This window comes from Numenius arquata, chromosome 4 (assembly GCF_964106895.1).
Source record: "Numenius arquata chromosome 4, bNumArq3.hap1.1, whole genome shotgun sequence".
NCBI lineage: Eukaryota > Metazoa > Chordata > Aves > Charadriiformes > Scolopacidae > Numenius > Numenius arquata.
In genome coordinates this window covers 69,102,508-69,120,910 of record NC_133579.1, presented here as the reverse complement: position 1 = coordinate 69,120,910, position 18,403 = coordinate 69,102,508, and the positions used below count along the sequence as shown (strand labels likewise).

The 18,403-nt window shown below is 40.9% G+C and overlaps 1 protein-coding gene across 2 annotated transcripts in view; it reads right to left on the bottom strand.

The window, feature by feature from the left end:
* The window catches only part of ATP9B (ATPase phospholipid transporting 9B (putative)), a 161,085-nt gene extending 148,191 nt beyond the window's left edge, over positions 1 to 12,894 (bottom strand). For both annotated transcript variants that reach the window (XM_074146110.1, XM_074146111.1), the window contains exon 1: positions 12,743 to 12,894. In XM_074146110.1, coding sequence (XP_074002211.1) covers positions 12,743 to 12,837 — 95 coding nt within the window. In that variant the 5' untranslated portion in view covers positions 12,838 to 12,894. The remainder of the gene's footprint in view (positions 1 to 12,742) is intronic.
* Positions 12,895 to 18,403: the final 5,509 nt, after the last annotated feature.

Sequence of the window (18,403 nt, the reverse complement as noted above, 5' to 3'; positions counted from 1 at the left end):
GATATATAAACAAATTACTTGACACTATTGCTAACAGTAGTTAAGCAGTCCTTAAATAGGAACAGCTGATGAAAAAAAAAAAGTATCTGACAAAAGAAATCAAAATATATTCTGCATATGTATTTTTAAAGTTTTTCAAATACTTTACAGTTTGGAAGACCATGAATTTATACTACATGTCATTTATCTACTTTGAACTTATTCTTGCACTGGGAGTAGTAAAGAATAATTCCTAGAGCTCAGGGGAAAAAAAAACAACCAACCAACCAAAAAAAATACAACAACGCACACAACAAGAAAAAGGATTGAGTCACAAAAAAATATGAGTGTTTGGCACAGAATTAGTCAGTTTGACTTTTATGAAGCTGTATGTATAGTCATCTCTTACAATGTGTGTCCTGCGACTGTCCCATTTTCCCCACAGCAACCTAAAACCAATCTATATAAAAACAGTAATTAGCAAATCCAAAAATCCATTCCCTTTACGTGAGAGAGCAGCTGGAGTATGTGGAGATCTGCGTGGGGATGGATGAGGAACCAACTGTGAATTTCTGGGTTAGGATTAGAGAAGACCAATAAAGGCAACATTATACTGAGTGGCTGCTACAGATCACCTGAACAGGAAGAACAAGCAGATGAGGCTTTTTACAGGCAAACAGGAGCAGCCTCACATTCACAAGCCCTGGTGTTCATGGTGGATTTCCACCACCCTGATACCTGCTGGAGAGACAACACAAAAGGATATAAGCAATCCTGGACAGTCCTGCAGTGCTTTGCAACAACTTCACTCTCAGCAGAGGAGCTAATGAGGAGAGGTGCTCTGCTGGACCTCAAACTCACCAAGCAAGGAGGGGCTCACCAGGCATGTGAAGGTCAAACACAGCCTTGGCTGCAGTGACCTTGAAATGGTGAAGTTTGTGTTCCTGAGGGCAGGGACAAGGGTGGCAAGCAAACTCACAACCTTGGACTTAAGAGAACAGATTTGGCATTTTCAAGAACTGCTTGGAAGAGTCCCATGAGATATGCTGTGGAGGGAAGAGGGGCCCAAAAAAGCTGGTTAATATTCAAGGATCAGCTCCTCCAAGCTCAAGAGATTTCCATCTCAAGGAATAAGAAGTTGGGCAAAAAAGCCAGGAGGCCTGACTGGATGAACAAGGAGCTCCTGTCCAAATTCAGACACAGGAAAGCAGCACACAGAGGACAGAAGTAAGAACAAGTAACCTGGGAGGAATACAAAAACATTGTCCAAGCATTCAGGGACAAAGCTAGCAAAACTACTATAGCCCAAATGGAATTGAATCTGACCATGGATGTCAAAGACAAGAAGTCTGTAAGTATGTAAGTGACAAAAGGAAGACTAGGGAAAATGTGGGCTCACTACTGAATGAGACAGAGGACCTGGTTACACAAGACACAAGGCTGAGGTACTCAGTGCCTTCTTTGCCCCAATCTTTACTAACAAGACTGGCTTTCAGGAGTGCCAGGTCTCAGAGAGCAGGGGGAAGGGCTGGAGCAAGGAAGATGAGGATAAGGTCAGGGAACACTTAAACTGGATATATATAAGCCTATGGGCCCTGAGGTGATGCACACATGAGTGCTAAGGAAGCTGGCAGATGTCATTGCAAGGACACTTTTGATAATCTTTGAGCAATCAGCTCTAGATGGTCCTGCTTGAGCACTAGACAATCCAACCACTACTTAGAAAAAACTTAAGACATGACATTATGCTAAGACTCCCAGTAAGACAGGCCGGTGTTTAAACAGATTCACATTCAATGTTTTTATAATATCTCCTGGTTAAATTTGCAAATTAAATTATCACAGTTTTAATACACAGCTTTCCATTGCATTGTGTTTTGCTTTCAGATATCCAAACAATTAATAGCATATTTGTAACACCATCCAATGAAACCAAAACCTGCTAGCTGTACTGGAGCATACACCAAGATATTGCAAAGTAACAGACCCGCTTACTTCTGCACAAAGTTAACAAGTGTCTGACTCAGAAAATAACATCCTTTATATACAAGGATAAGAAAGCAAACACGGTTAAAGTCTCTCTTGAAGAAACATGCTAATGCAAGAGAATTACTGGAGAGAGACTTGGCTGAGAAACACATTCACAGACATGCATACTATTTAAATCTACTCTTGTAAACGTGGTAATATTTGTAAAGTACATTGATGCCATAATCATAATTTCTTTAAGGTTTTTAGCCATTATAAACAAATTTTTTTTTCATAATCAGTACCTACCTTTGCACTTTTAAATATGGAGCTTCACCAAGTACTGAAGATAATGAGCATAAGCACTATCATGTTTAGTAATGCTGACTTAAAAATACAGCCTCTGAACTGGAAAGCAATTTACTCTCTTTCAAAAGCAATTTTGCTATTGTGTTGGAAAATTGTACTTCAGTATTTAAAAACAATAAGATAATGAATAATGGATTTTTCATAACTAGAATAGGGACAAAAATCTTTATGTCTTTGTTACCTAGTATTTTTCTGCACTTAATTGCTTGAAGTGCTGATTTTCCTTGAGTGACAAATCAATTAACTATAATCCTAGAAACTTTTATTAAAATAGGGAAGCACTGAATGCAACATGAATAAAGAAGCCAGAGTGAAGACATCAAAACTCTCAGCATGAGTGCTACTAAATCAGATATGAAGACAACTAACTTTACAAAAATATGGTTTCCTAAGGAAAAAGGAACATTAATATTAAACAACTTTCAACTAAATCTGACTATTAGGAATATCATTTAACAGATTTAAGTGAAAGGAAACCATGTGCAATAAATACTTTTAAGTGAAATTTTGATATAAACATCTGCTGTGAAAATGATGCCTCGAGTCACCTGTAGCTACATCATTCCACTTTGATGGCTGTTTGCCAGAGTAGATGCAGCTGCAGAGTTCCATGGGTGCCATAACTGGTAATGGAAACCATTTTAATTCATTTACGTCTAATCTGGCTACCTATTTAGATCTGTAATTATTTCTGTATTTTCTGCCAGCTCTCCATTGTTCTAAAAGAGCAAGTTCAAGGGTGCAGCAAGAAGGTGCAAGGGGCAGGACAGTCATGACTGCATGTTTTTCTGATTTTACTCACTTGACAAATGCAGAAGCAGTATCTACGATGGATTTTTCTATCTGCCTGCTTAAAAGACCCAGGTAGGATAGAAGCACCATGTCAGACATTTCATAAACAGTGTTTTCTTGTCTCCTATCACTTGTGCTATACACCATATCTCAGAAGAAGGAAAAACAAAGTTGATGTCTTAAAGCAGTGCTTCTCAAACCGAGTGAGGGAGGGAAAAGGAACACGTGGCCATGAATCTATACAGGAATTGGACAGAGGAGACGGCTGTGGGATGCAGAGTAGCATGGAAGAGAGGCAGCAGTGGAAAAAGTTCCAGCTGAGCATGTAAGTAGGAAAGCCGAGAAAGACCAGTTACTGGCAATTGAGCTACCACCACCTGACACTAAGACCATGTCCCATGCCATCAAACAACGGTGATTTGGCCCAGTGGCTGCTGCCAGCCACGCGACTCCTTCTGCTTCTGGTCATAGCCAGAGGAAAGACTGAGAGATTGTGCTGCTTACTCTACCACAGCCATATTCTGCTCTACCTCCAGTAATTCCTCCAAGGGTTAACCTAGGTGAACACCTACCCAGTCTGAGAATAAAGGAGACTGCCAAATTGTAGAGATGCAGTAGGAGGAATGATGAAGAAAGGGACAGGCATATTTATATAAAGAGCAAGAATTGTTTCTTGAAGGACAAACCACTAAACCACTGCTGTAGGCTGCCTGTATCACTGACTTAACTGTTCAGAGCCTGTCCTGTGACAAAGAAAAAAAAAATCCCAGGAAACTGCACAGCAGCAGGAAAAAAACTGAGAAATGTACGTTCATCCATAAAGATATTTATAAACATACACCATGTTTTCATATAACTGCTCCTCTTAGTCAAATATCCAGTGTCTCCATAAAATTGGTTGCTTTGCTAGAAGCTACCTGAGAAAAATCAAATTACAAATACCTTTTTTTTTAAAAAAAAAAAATATTCTTCTGCATTTCTAAACACTGGAAGTTACTTTTTCACCTCTAATTTCAAACACTTGTACGCTTTACACAGCAGTAAATTCAATTAAACTACAGAGCAATCATATTGTTCCTAGGTTACAACGAAGTGGAAAATGGAAAAAACTTCTGCAGCTAACTGCATGAAATGTAAAGAATTTCCTTTAACCTCTTCCTCCAAAACACAGGAAAGCTATTTCAGAAGTTTTTAGAATTGATGAGCGCTTGTCACTATTTGTCCTTTGTTAGCTTTAGTTGTGCCTTTAATGCAAGAGCATCCCTAATCAGTATTATTTGGAAAGTCTCTCAATTCAAGTGCTGGCCTAAAAAAATACATACACATACAGAGAATAATCCTATTACAAATTTATTTGTATTTGCATTATCAGGGACAGGCGTGTCAGAGATCTCTACATGGAAGAGGACACTAATGACAGTATTCCAACAGTTAAAACAAACAATAAACAACATCTGGACAGCTTTTAAGGAAGCTGAAGATTTGCAGAGCTCAACACATATTTCCATATATCCAGTTTCAACAGTTAACTTTGCTTTTGTGTCTTTGCCTAACAGGATCTTTAAAAACCTACTACAGCCCCTACGACCTACTACTACAACGCCTACTACACCAATAGTGTATGCTTACCCACTGGAGAACAAAACACACTTCTACTGTATGCAGGCAAGTTTATTACTGTGTCACTGAGATGAATGATAGTTACTGCAATAAGACCAAATAAATGAAGTTGCCCCCAGCCTTTTACAAATGATGCAGAGATATATTCTAGAAAAACACAAGACAGCATTTTTGGCCGACTATTAAAATAAATAAGTAAATAAATGCTGGCATCTTCTGCCATGCAGAACTAGGAACTAACCCTTACATCTGTTGAGATAAAGGCCTAAAAGTAGACTACATAGTTATTACCAAAGCAGCTCCCCTTCATGTAGCTTATCAAAAATGGCTTAAATCACAAATACTAAAACTACAGGTTCTGCCAGACACTTACATAAAGCAAGTGTTCTGAATGCTAGTTGCCTTCTCTTTCTCCTAGCTCACACTTTCTTACCAGAGCTATATACAGATGAAGTAAACTCAGAAGATCTGCATACTGAAGTCTTCATGAAAAAAAGGCACCCTACCTTATCTTACAAAGTGCTAAGCATATCCTAACATAAGATCTTTTTCAACTCATGACAAGATGAGTGAGTCTGTATTTAACAAATAGGTACCAGAAATACCTAAATACACAGCAGGACCTGAGGAAACATCATCTACATTCACCAGAACCCTAATTTTAATTAGTAGGGTACGTCATTGATCACAACAACGGGACCATTTTATCACTGTCACTGGGTATTGTTATTGACATTGTAGCCCAATCAATTGTTTGCTTTCCCCATTCTTAGCAATCCAAACGCCTGCCCAAGCAACACAAATCACTGTATTTAGATACTACAGATAGAAACCAGGAAGACATGCAAATACAGGGCAAAATTAACAGCTTAAACACAAACAACCTTAGAAATACATTTAAAAAGTTTATTCTACTGCACACGCAGTCGCATGTGCTCGTTGCAAAAGACAGCATCATCTACAATAGCAATTTGAAGTTCTTAAACTTTTTTTTTGCCTGGTGATTAAAATTCTTCAGATCAGGATAATTACCCTAAGAATAATCATGCTAAAGATTATGACCGTCTATAAAACTACCTTGGTGTGGGAGAGTATCACTACTGCAGGAAAACACACAAGGACAACTTTTTCCAAATACACAGTTCTAAGCAATGTCAAGTCAAAGAACTGCAATTAATTACTAAAATCACTTAAGAGTTTCCTATGTCATCACAATTTATGTCTGCAAAGTATTACAAACCACTCAAATATGACACCAATGAAACTGGCATACATAAAAATATTTTAGAGTTGCTATTGTGAGCAGCTCTATACACGCGTAATATGGTTACCTGCATCATTAAATCAAAGATTGCTCTGAAAAGCAAAAGCCACAGAAACTAAAACAACAATAAAAACACACACCGCATAAAAGCTCTGAAAACATTAACAAATGGCAAGGTCATTTTTCAAAAGTTATATATCAAACCACTTTGACCTTTGCCACAGGCAAAAATCTCAGAATCTACACCTATCCTAAATGAGGTGCCAGTCCCAACAAGCAGTATTAACTTATAAAGTCTTCAGCAAACAAAGCAACACACAATCCAGGAATTATGCATATGTGAATACGTATGTCAATATGTGAACACATTGAGAAGAAAGTTAAAAAAAATTTCACCACTAGCTTCTTTTTCTAAAAACTAGTGGTACTTCGTAACTTTAGTCTCGAAAACATGGATACAACCTCTGCTACACAAATGCAAAATCCCAACTATAAAGATGCCACGCAAGCAACCCTGTTGGAAGAATCAGAATTCAGAGATGGCATCCCATATTCAGCCTAAAAATTAATCAGTGACATAGTTCCAAACAACAACAGTGAATCTCCATGCAAAACCACAACTTGGGAAAGGCTAATGACAAAGGATAGTACATCCTGTAAGACATTGACATCATTTTTTTAATTTTTTTTTTTAGATGAAAAAAAAGGAAGTTCTGCTTTGCAAGAGAGACAAATGCTTTGAATTGTAGGTGAAGTCAGTAAAAAACAGGGGGGGGCAACAGTTCTCCTGCAAAAAGAACAAAAGGACATAAAAGATTGATCTAATTTGTAAGAATGGCATTAACAGCACAGACAATTCTCCGAACTACAATTCTACAGAGATTTCTTTGCGCTGCATTTGATCCTTTCCTCCTTATGCTAAAACAAAAGACAGAGATGTATCTGAATAAGCATTTGAATATAGCAGCGTAACATACAAGGCTGTGTATTTCAATGCATTCTCATTTCCAATGCACTTCAACATCTACATATTAGTAGCTGTAACATAAAACGCTTATCAGGAATACCACTTTCAGTTGTTCAGAGTTCATGACATTTCTAACAAGTATCGGCTGACCCTGGAACATCTCTGATTTTCAGTATCACAGTCACAATCAATACAACTCATTGAGTTGCAGAAAACTTCTGTCCTACAGAGAAGTGGGTTAGACTAATGTGTAAAGGTGCATCCACTTAGTTGCCAGTTCTGTATGCATGGCACAGACGGGAGGAAAAAAAAAAAATACAGAAGACAGGGGCTCTGGTTTAAACAAAAAATCATCCTGGTTCCTACGATGCTAAGAGATTTCTCCACGAGCAAGTGCAAGTGTGCCAGTACACATGCAGAAAATTAACAAGCAATACCCACTTGCCTGCACACAGTTGCTTAACTTTTAGGAGTTTCTGTGACCATGTTCTGAGTAGTAGGATGAATAGCATTAACAACGTTATTTCTACAAAAAAGGTGGACTTTTGTCCAGAAACAGTTTGTTTCTGGTCAAACAACAGATGTTTGAAGAAGTTACTGTCACTTTGCAACAGCAGTTTTAAAACATAAAAGTTCAAAAGTAAATTCAGTTCAATCTTCAGAATGCTTTATCACAGAAGCCATATTAAAATTCAAATTAATGTCAATATTGTCAATCATTCAGATTCATCTGTCATTTTCAAACTCATTTTCAGGATGAAATATGTGGAGCCATTCAGTTAACAGCTGTAAGCGGGGAAAGAGCAGATTGAAGTGAAACCTGTAAAACTCTGCCCAAATATTGTAAGCACTTTTGTTCTAAACATTCAGAAGTACCCAGGGAAAGAGATTCATAGGAAATACCAACATTTTAGAAAAACTGCAAGAATTACCAAGTATGACTGCATAAAACCCATGCAACAGGTAAACTCTACTAATACATATCAAGGCTTGGTTTTTGAATAATTACAGGCATTTTGCAAAGCTTTCCAGACCCAGAGTTATAGTAAAATAAATCATGAGCTTTCTGTAAACCACATTCTACAAGAGATGTTAGGTCCTATTACCTCTAACTGTTACACAGTCTCAACAAATAACATTTTGAGTTATTTGGGGAAGTTTTTATTCTTAATTATTACATTTAAAATATCAAAACCCTGGCATATAATTTGCCACTGGAGTATGAAGAATAACATCTAAACTGTTAAAAATCACAGTGTAGTTCAGAACTCGAACGCGTGCTTCTAACAACTGAAAGCAGGCACCAGGTATCAAAGTATTTTAACAAAGCTCACTTCACATGTCAGAAATTAAAGAAATCACAGAATTACTGTATATGCATCTAGTATTACCTGTTGATATTGCTATGTCTCTATCTTTTGGTGGTTCACTGTGAAACCTAGTCAGACACCTTGAGAAATGATAACCAAAAGGACTACAGTATTGCTGGGAACAGCTTTCATTTAAATGAAGAGCATTAGAACAGTAATAATACATTAAATCATCTTACTTTCCACATAATATAAAAATTTGTTTGACATTTGTAAGTATCAGGGAAGCATGTGAATTGTCAGCAAACTTTGAGTTCCACAGATTTGCATTCCATTTTGCCTGGAATGGATGTTTTTTCTATTACACATACTTCGCATGAAATAAGCTACAATCCACCAGTTGTTAAGCAACAAGCATGCTGCGTTTACCTGGACAAAGGACACATCATTCAATTATTTTCTTTTTTCCTTCGCATGTAATTTTCTTTTTTGCTAATGACATAAGAATGAGAAATCAAAAATAACAGCACAGCCAGTTGCCTTAAAACAGAGTTGCTGTATCAGTGAGCAAACTGCAGAGACAAGCATCAGCAGCTGATCTGTCCCACAACTTGCCCTACTATAACCACCTAATATATTGTGTGATCATTTTTAAGTACACTACTGTGACCCATACTATGAATAATCACGCAAGACAACTCCTTCCAGTGGTGTTTTTCATGACATCACCTTCCTGAATACCTGCAGTGACACCGAATTTATGTAATACTGGACACAGCTAGTAAGACCTGATTTTGTGGGACCAGCTCAGGAGTCCCAGTACCTCACACCTTAACCCTATTAGACCAAATCATGTGTTTTTAAGCGCAGGACACCTGAACAAACCAGGTATTCTGCTTACAGATAAACAAGGGTTGATTACTGTTTAGCTCCTTAGCAGCTTCAAAATTCCACCAGATTTCTTGTCTTCCTTCCATCGACCTCGCATGACAGCACAGTTGACTTCCTTCCTGTGTTTAGCAGTTGATTACTCTGGGCCTGACGATGACAAATACAAGTCTAACATATGAGAACAAGCATGTGAAGTAAGACTTAAAATTTAAGGTGATCCTGGATGTTCTCTGGTCCTCTTTTCCCTTCACAATGTAAACAAAAAGCAACAGATATTTTTCCTGTAGATAAGACCCCTCATGCTAAAGGACCAAGTGCTGAAGCAATCACCTCTTTTTTTCCCCAAGCTTTCTACTATTCAATCTGAATATATTAAATAATATCAAGATTTTTTTTAATAATTTGAAGATTAACAACCTTTTACTTCAAGATAGATTTCCCTAGTTTCTAACAGTAGCACACAAACAGGTCTCCGTCCATCTGAGGGAGGTGAAGATGGCAGAAGATATAAAACCTGAATTTCTACTGCAAAAGTAGGAAGTTGCCCTTAAACATCAGAAACAAAAGCAGAACAGGATGCACGTGTTCATTGAGCAATCGGTAACATTTAATATGTATTTTTAATTATTTTTTTTTTAAACAGGCCTTAACATATACAAAGTGAATATATAAAATACATTAATCTTGCCACGTTTATATAAGTACATCCCGAGACACTTCATGGTTCTTAACTGGCTACAATTTAATACGAAAGTGTACAATTTCAGCTGCGTATCATCAAAGTTTCTTAAGGTGTGTGGGAAAAACATATTCCAGCTTTAAAATACCTGCTATCAGTCTGTTAAAAAAGCTCAAACCACATTTTAAGGACAAGCACTGAATGAGAAAGTCTTTGTCTTCACTGGAAAGTAAACTATAGCAACACCAGCCAAGACTCCTATAGACTGCTTAGCTCAAGCAGAAGTCATCCTCCAAATTAGCTCTGAGGCCACTGAAGGTTAGCAGCTGATGAGTTGTATTAACTGGTGTTGCACAGTAGTAGGGCAATCGATTTGAGTTAAAAAACACTACCACACTGAAGTTAAGGATCTGTGCATAAGACTTTCAAAAGACTGTAAATTCTTCACTGAAGAAATAAATCACAGCAAGTCAAAGACTCTTGAGGGCCCAGAAACCACAGTACTGGATTAAACCTGAGATACCAACTCTATTGTATTTTAGTCAGTGTTTGTTTCTAGACATCTTTGGAAGTATGAATGATACCCTATTAGGCAAAATCCATGTGTATATCTGCATGTGATAACTTTCTGCATATCAGAGACCTCAGTGACTTCACTTCAACACTCTTATAAAATATCTGCAACATCAGGACCTTTGCTGCAGTTTCCACAGGAATGCAAGGCTTCTTCAAAGTCCGTGCTGAAGATAAAGATTAGAAAAGCAGGATGAATCATTCATAAAGGCACAGGAGCCATAGTTCAATCAGAAGCTTAGAGTCATAAGACTTAGAAGTTGTAGTTCAACTGTCTGCACTCTCATATTTCCCCCTGGACTTTACACAAGAATTCCCACACTTTTGTTACAGCCCCATAGGATCCCTTTAAAAGCACAAGGGAGGTGGTCTCACAAATCCAGGGCATGGTGTTCTTGAAAGAGAATGACCAACCTACTCAACTCAAGAAAAATATAAAGAATTAACGTGAGTGAAGAGGTTGGTGTATGTATTCTGATTCTCAGAGCTCAAAAGAGCAATTTATTTGACCAAGTGATCAAAATAAAGAAATGTAACAAACATGCCTGTCAACTTTTAAAAGGTTTTATAAACCTACATGTGGTTGAACAAAAATAATTAAAATCATAGGTAATCATTTGTGTGGATCATCAAATTAAATACATATCACCCGCACTTGAGAAACACATAGATTATAAAAGACCGAATCTCTGAAAGATGTAATCTAAACAAGAAGGAATTTCATCCACAATCTTTGGAGGGTGATGTTGATCAAACAAGATAGAGGGGAAGAAGCAGATATGTAATGAATCAGTAGTCCCTTGCTAGATCTTGCATCTTGCCAAACCTGCTTATAAAGCCGGGTTTAAACAGTTTGTATAAATAACTAATTACTGTCTGCAAACATACACAATTTTATTGAAGGTATCTAGCTGATTTATGAACTCAGCTCATCACTCTCTGTAGCATTTCTCAAATCACCAAAACACTCCCGGGTAACCTACAACAGAACCACCTGATACCTTTCATGGCCTGGACCAAGTTTTTGCTTTCCCTTTCGCTCATTTCCCTTTTTCCTCCAAAGCACAACACCTACTGAGAAACTTACAAATTCCAGCAAGAGCTTCCCCTGCTTCGATCCTCTCAGGCATAGGCACGATGACGATAACACTGCTCTTACCTCAAAACAGAGGACAAACCTCCTACAAGTTGTCGGACATTCAAGTATTAGCAAGATGGGGAAAACTATTACTATGGCAGCCTGCCCTACAAGCTCATGAATGTTCACAAAAAACAATTTTATCTAGTTTAAGAAATCAAGACAACATGATTTAAGCCTAACCTATTTTGCACAGTTTTAATTCTGTTAGTTATTCCATTCTGACAAAGAAATAAATCCATTATTCATGATAAAACATGAACGTTGGTGAACAACAGCAGCAACTATTCTACTTCAGATCCTACAACTGCTCCCTCCAGTCCTTGTGTACACAACCAGTGCTCTACAAAAACAACCTCAAACAACTATCATCGTATCTTCCACTCTAACAGTGCTGTCCAACGGACATAGCAAAATTATGCAGCAAAGTTTTTCCTTCCTCGCAACAGCAGCATACCTAGAAATTAGTCAGAATAGCGGGAAGCAAGGACACATGCAACCTTTCCCTGAAAACTTGATTTGATGGCAGACCTTTAAACCGGCTTCTTCAAACTATTTAACCCTCTATAAATTACATTCCAAGAAATTTTGACTTATTTTAATCCTTACATTCAAGAAGGTTTCCCGTGCTAATACGCAACAACTGCCCCACAGTGTTATTTACTAACGACGCCCGAATTAGCCACCCAGAGCGGGCACCCGGCTCCTAAGTAAACTACCGGCAAGGGACCCCGGTTACGGGGAGTTGCGGCCGGTGCCCCGCGGGACCGGGGGCGGCCAAGGCCGCACCTGTGGACGCGGGGCCGGGGCCGGCAGCGGCGGGGCCGAGGCCGCCCTGCGCATCCTCCCGCGGGTTCCTGCGGCACCGCCCGCCGCCGCCATAGCCTGTCCCGGCCCCGTGCCCCGCCGCCGAGCGACGGGGAGAGCGGGACGCGCTCCCCTACGGAGGGCCGAAGGGGGCGGCCAGGACCGCGGAGGCCCGGGAGAGCCAGGGGCTGCCGCCATCCCCCTGCCCGGCCTAAAGGGGGGCCGTCACCCCGACCCGCCCTCCCCACGGGGCAGTCCCGGAGCCCCACAAGGCAACGGGGCTGGGCGAGGGGCACACACCGCCCCGCCCGCCGTTAGAGATGCGAGGGGAGGGGGTGGCGGGGTAGGGGGAGCCGCCGCCGGGCCGCGCCGCCCCTGCCCGTACCTGTTGTGCCTCTGCGCCGCGACGGCGCTGGTGTAATAGGCCGCTCTCCGCTGGGCGCTGCGCGGCACTGGGTGCAGCGGGATCTGGTCCGCCATCTTGGGGGCGCACCCCCCCCCCCCCCTCCGCCTGGCGCCCGTCCGCCTCCCTTCCCCTCCTCCTCCTCCTCCTCCTCCCCCCGCCCCGCCCCGCCGCGCCCCCGACCGCCCGCGAGCTGCTGCCCGGACCCCTGACGTCACGGGCACCGCCGGCTGACGCCACGGAGGAACGAAGCGCCGGCGGGGCGGGGGCTCGGGATAAACAAGGAGGCGGGGCCCCGCCGAGGGGGCGGGCAGGGGCAGGGGCTGTGCCCGGCGGGGGGGAGCGCGGGGCGGGGCGGTTGGTGGCCGTTGGGACGGGCCCCGTGGCGGCGGGGGGCGAGGAGGGTGGGTTTCCCCGAGCCTTCGTTAAGGCAGGTGGAGTTTAATTTTTCGGCTTCTGAGGGTACCATGAAGAGGGAGAGGCAGAGGCGGTGCGGGGGGACACCCGCCGGCCTGGCAGCACGGAGGACACGGGCATTTCGCAGGAACCCGAAAGTTCAGGGTCTGAACAGAAGCTGGAACACAGGAAATTCCATCTAAACATGAGGAGGAACTTCTTTCCTGTGAGGGTGGCAGAGCCCTGGCACAGGCTGCCCAGACAGGTGGTGGGGTCTCTTTTTTTGGAGATACTCAAAACCCGCCTGGACACGTTCCTGTGCAACCTGCTCTGGGTGGACCTGCTTTGGCAGGGGGGTGGGACGAGATGACCTCCAGAGGTCCCTTCCAACCCCATAGCATTCTATGATTCTGTGATCATCTAGTCCAACCCCACTGCCAGAGCAGGTCCACCCAGAGCAGGTCACACAGGAAGGTGTCCAGGTGGGTTTTGAATGTCTCCAGAGAAAGAGACCCCACCACCTGTCTGGGCAGCCTGTTCCAGGGCTCTGCCACCCTCACAGGAAAGAAGTTCCTCCTTATGTTTAGATGGAACTTCTTATGTACAAGTTTGTGCCCGTTACCTCCTGTCCTGTCCCTGGGCACCACTGAAAAAAGACTGGCCCCTTCCTCCTGACACCCACCCTTTAAGTATTTATAGGCGTTGATCAGATTACCCCTCCGTCTTCTCCAGACTAAAAAGACCCAAGTCCCTCAGCCTTTCCTCGTAAAAGAGATGCTCCAGGCTCTAGGATCCAGGCTCATCATCTTTGTGGTCCTCTGCTGTACTCTCTCCTATCCTTCCTGAACTGGGGAGCCTGGAATTCAACACAGGACTCCAGATGGGGCCTCACCAGGGCAGAGCAGAGGGAGAGGATCACCTCCCTTGACCTGCTGGTCACACTCTTCCTGATGCGCCCCAGGATGCCATTGGCCTTCTTGGCCACAAGGGCACATTGTTGTCTCATGGTCATCCTGTTGTCCACAAGGACTCCCAGGTCTTTTTCATGATGATCTCTGAAGGTCCCTTCCAACCTCTACCATTCTGTGATTCTGTGAATTTGCAAGCACCCAAAAGCGATTGTCCTCAGATAGCCGGCAGATGCCTGCTATTTTTTAAATTGATCTAGGTTAGGCTCCCCTTCCACCTCTTTGGACGGCAAGGATTAGCTGTCACCTGTGTTGGATGTCAGCGAATACTCGCATGATCACCAAGAACAAATAAAAGCACTGTGAATTGACAATGATTGTTCCCTGCCATTAAGCAGAGACAGGTTTTGTGAGCCAGAGGTATTGCCACGTGGAAATGGACATTCTTTAAGTAAGTCAGGGATAATGCACCGGTCTGTGGGACCTCACAGGGGAAAGATCGATACACAAGTCACCACAGAAAAGGTGGTTTGGAAGACAGATGTGTTCATAGACCTACTGTAGGATGTTATCTCTCGATACTCCTCTGAAATCAGATGCTGTGGGGAGCAAAAGGCCTAACACCATCACAAATATGGAAGACTTCCCGCAAAAGGAGAAAAAAGGACCATGTGTTTCTTCCTCAATGTCTACTCAAGGTAGAGGAAACATCCAATAAAAAATTATAAAGGATCTACCAGGAAAAATTTTCATTCAAAGAATTTTCCACCGAAAGAAGACAGCAAAATATGTCCGGAGTGCAGAACACAAGATTAAATAAGAGATATGTGGCAAAAGCTTTACTTGGTAATTTTTACTTCTCTTGAATAATGTAAGTTGCTGGGGTCACCTTTCCAACAGCAGATTTCGGGTTTCTTAGCCATAGTACAGTGGGAAGCCAGCTCTCACTGTCTAGTTGTACACCAGTCATTTTGTAAAATGTCTTAAACTTACTGATTTCAAAATAAGGTGGAATGAAAAAAGATTTCACAAGTGACTGGGCTTACACAACATGATAACGAGACCAAGGTCTTTGGCAATGAATTTTTGATTATCCAAATTACCTTATTATGCCTTTTTTCTTTTTATTGCTCTGAAGATACCGTATGGCAGAAAAGTGTTCATGGTACAGACAAAACCTTTGGTCTGGTGGATTGTGGCCTGAAGTGGGCGGTGTGGTAATGGCAGCACTGGCAACCAAGAACAACAAATGAGTGAGAGTTGCACTCAGAATCGTAGAACCATAGAACAGTCCATGCTGAAAGGGACCTTAAAGATCATCTGGTCCAACCTTTCATGGGAAGCAGAGCCTAGATGAGATTATCTAGCACCCTGTCCAATTGTGTCCTGAAAGCGTCCAGTGATGGGGACTTCACCGCATCCCTGGGGAGGTTATTGCAGTGGTTGATTGTTCTCACTGTAAAAAATTCCTCTCATATAGAGATAAAACCGCTCTCAGTGCAACTTGTACCCATTTTCCCATGTCTTCTCCATGTGACTCCTTGTGACAAGAGAACCTCCATCTTCTTTGTAGCTACCTTTTAGGTACTGGAATCCTGTGATAAGGTGCCCCCAAGCCTCCTCTTCTCCAGGGAGAAAATACTTACTTCAGTCTTTCCTCATAGTGCAAGTTCTCCAGCCCTTTGATCATCTTTGTTGCCCTCCTTTGGACCCTATTCAGTCTCTCCATGTTTTTCTTGGATTGTGGAGACCAGAACTGGACACAGTACTCCAGCTGCCACCTGGCAAGTAATGACGCCAGACCTGGTGTACTGTGTCGACTCGCCAATGCTAAATGAAGTTGCTCTTACAACCCAGACATTTCAGAGTGAGATGTTGCTGTGCCTTGGAACGTACCTTCTACCTTCGAACAAGGGGGAATGGTCAGTCCTGAGGGACCGCAATACACAGTGTACACTGGAGGATGCTCCTGCCTGCTGGAGTGAAGATCGTGAAGCACCAGCACTGGGTTATGGTGAGGTACTGCCTGCCTCCTGCCTGCTCTGCAATGATGGCTGTACTTCATGTGTTTGAATAATCAAACACAACCCTGAAAAATTGCAGCATAACAATTATGCCAGTCCTAGGTGCTTCCGTGGCCCTTGTTATTGCAATTCTGCACATCTCGCAACTTTAAAATTTTAACTTTAATATTAACAACTATATATTCAGAATCCTCATGTGGCAAATGAAGTTACTGCAGTTCACTGAGGCCAAGAGAATTAAAGTGAGTTTACTGTTTGATTCAAGCCTGTGGCAGAGCAGTTTTCGAGCAGAACAGAAATCACTTAATTCAAAAGTGAGCAACCTAAGACCAGTCTTCTTGTCTCTGCAGAACTTTGGTTCTGGTTATTTGGTTATATTTCTGGTTATTTACCACATTATTTGGCCTGTAACTATCTTTAATATTAGCCCATTATGTGTACGTGTTTGTAAATTCCCTTTGTATAGACAAATACAAGATCTAGCATATATATAATAAAAGGTTTATTATTAGCAGACTTGTAAATGCCAGAGCATGGGACAATCATTAAGAACCATAAATGCCTTTAGAGTCTTGATTTCTTACTGAGTCTCATGTATTCTGTAGATCATTATTTTATTTATTACTACTTTAAAGTTTTAAGAGATAAATACTTCACTGTTACCTGTGTGCGAAGAGGCTTTGAACCAGATGGCTTTCTGAAGAGAAGAAAATGACATTTTTCTAATAAATCAATGGCCAAGAGAATGACAAAATGGAATATTTATCATTTTAAAGCATGCAGTATTGCCAACTTTAAATACAAGTTTAAAACTTGCAGTTGAGTACAGTTGCTGGAAATCTATCATGATCTCAGCTTCTTGGTGACTTTTAACTGCCTTTTTGCACCAGTATTTTCATAAAATGGTGAAGGCTCTTTCAGGGCAGGGACTTTGATTGTGTGGCATCTACCATCATTCAGTTCTGTCTGTCGATTATCATGTAATGATACATTACATGATATGTAATGTATGTATTAAATGTATTAAAATGTATTAAAATGTAAAATGTATTAAAAAATGTTTTACATTTTTTAAAGAAAATCCTTAAAATTTATATAAAAGTTTTTTAATGTAAAATTGAGACTTTGGCATATGATACTTAGGGACTTCTCACGATGCCTGTGGCAAATGTGACTGCATTTTGAAAATAATGTTTCCTTGTCTCTTTAGAAATCCTGAAAGATCACAGAATAAACTTGTTTTTGATCCACATTTTGCTAGTGAGGCGTCTCAGGCAGGTGTTATTTTGCTATATGAAAAAAGCTTTTCATTTCAGGAAATAAATATTTTTGCATTCAATATTAAGTACTGGCAAAATAACATTTGTCACTTAAATATCACGATAACATATATATATGATAATAAGTAAATATAACACCATTCGGAAATAAACTTTCTGTATCATCCTTTCCGTGTCTCTTTTTTGCATCTTTTTGCATTTATAACAAGTGGCAGAGATCCAGAACCCATGATTTATGGATCCTGTGAACTCCTGGCTTAACTAGGAATGAGCTGGCCTGGAAACTGTTTTGCATTTGTTGCATGTACCTGCTACAGGTGCAGAACCTATCTGTAACTAGTTCTGCCTGATGTCTCCAGAGGGCATTTAATAATAATTTATACTTTCCCTACCATTCTACTTCTGCTGTAAACGTTCAAGGTTAAGTGCTCCCTCCCTCCTAATCCTGTTTATGTATCCAGTCTGGGCTAGGATAAGTGGGGAATATGAAAGGCAGATTGAAGCTAATTCATTCTTCACTATGCTTCTTGGAGCCAAATTATAAAATCAGTTATAACGGAGTAAATCTGTGGAAGTGACACAAAAATCAGTTGAATATAAAAAGAAGAAATGAGTTTCAGTAAGCCTCACATAATGTTACATGATACAAAATTTACATTACTTTTATACTAGGTATTTTCTCACCTCATCCTTCAAACCGCCTTGCATTTCCATTTTAATTGTGGAACTTTTTTCATCAGTGATGATCCAGCTCAGTATCTTTCTTCAAATTTTCAGCAAATTGCAAATCAGTCCAAGAAACCTAGAGGCTTAAAAAAAAAAAAAAAAAAAAATCACTGGCAAAACCTGAGCAACAGCAACACAGAAAGAATCCTGTTCTCTTTATGCAAAGAGCTGAAGGCAGCAAGGAAGTCTAAGCCAAATAAATTCTTACACTGTCAGTGAGAGAGCAGAACAAATACAAAATAGAGGGAGCTAAAACAGCTACAGTTACCAGTTTTAATAATTTTAATAGCAGTGCCTTCATAATGTCAA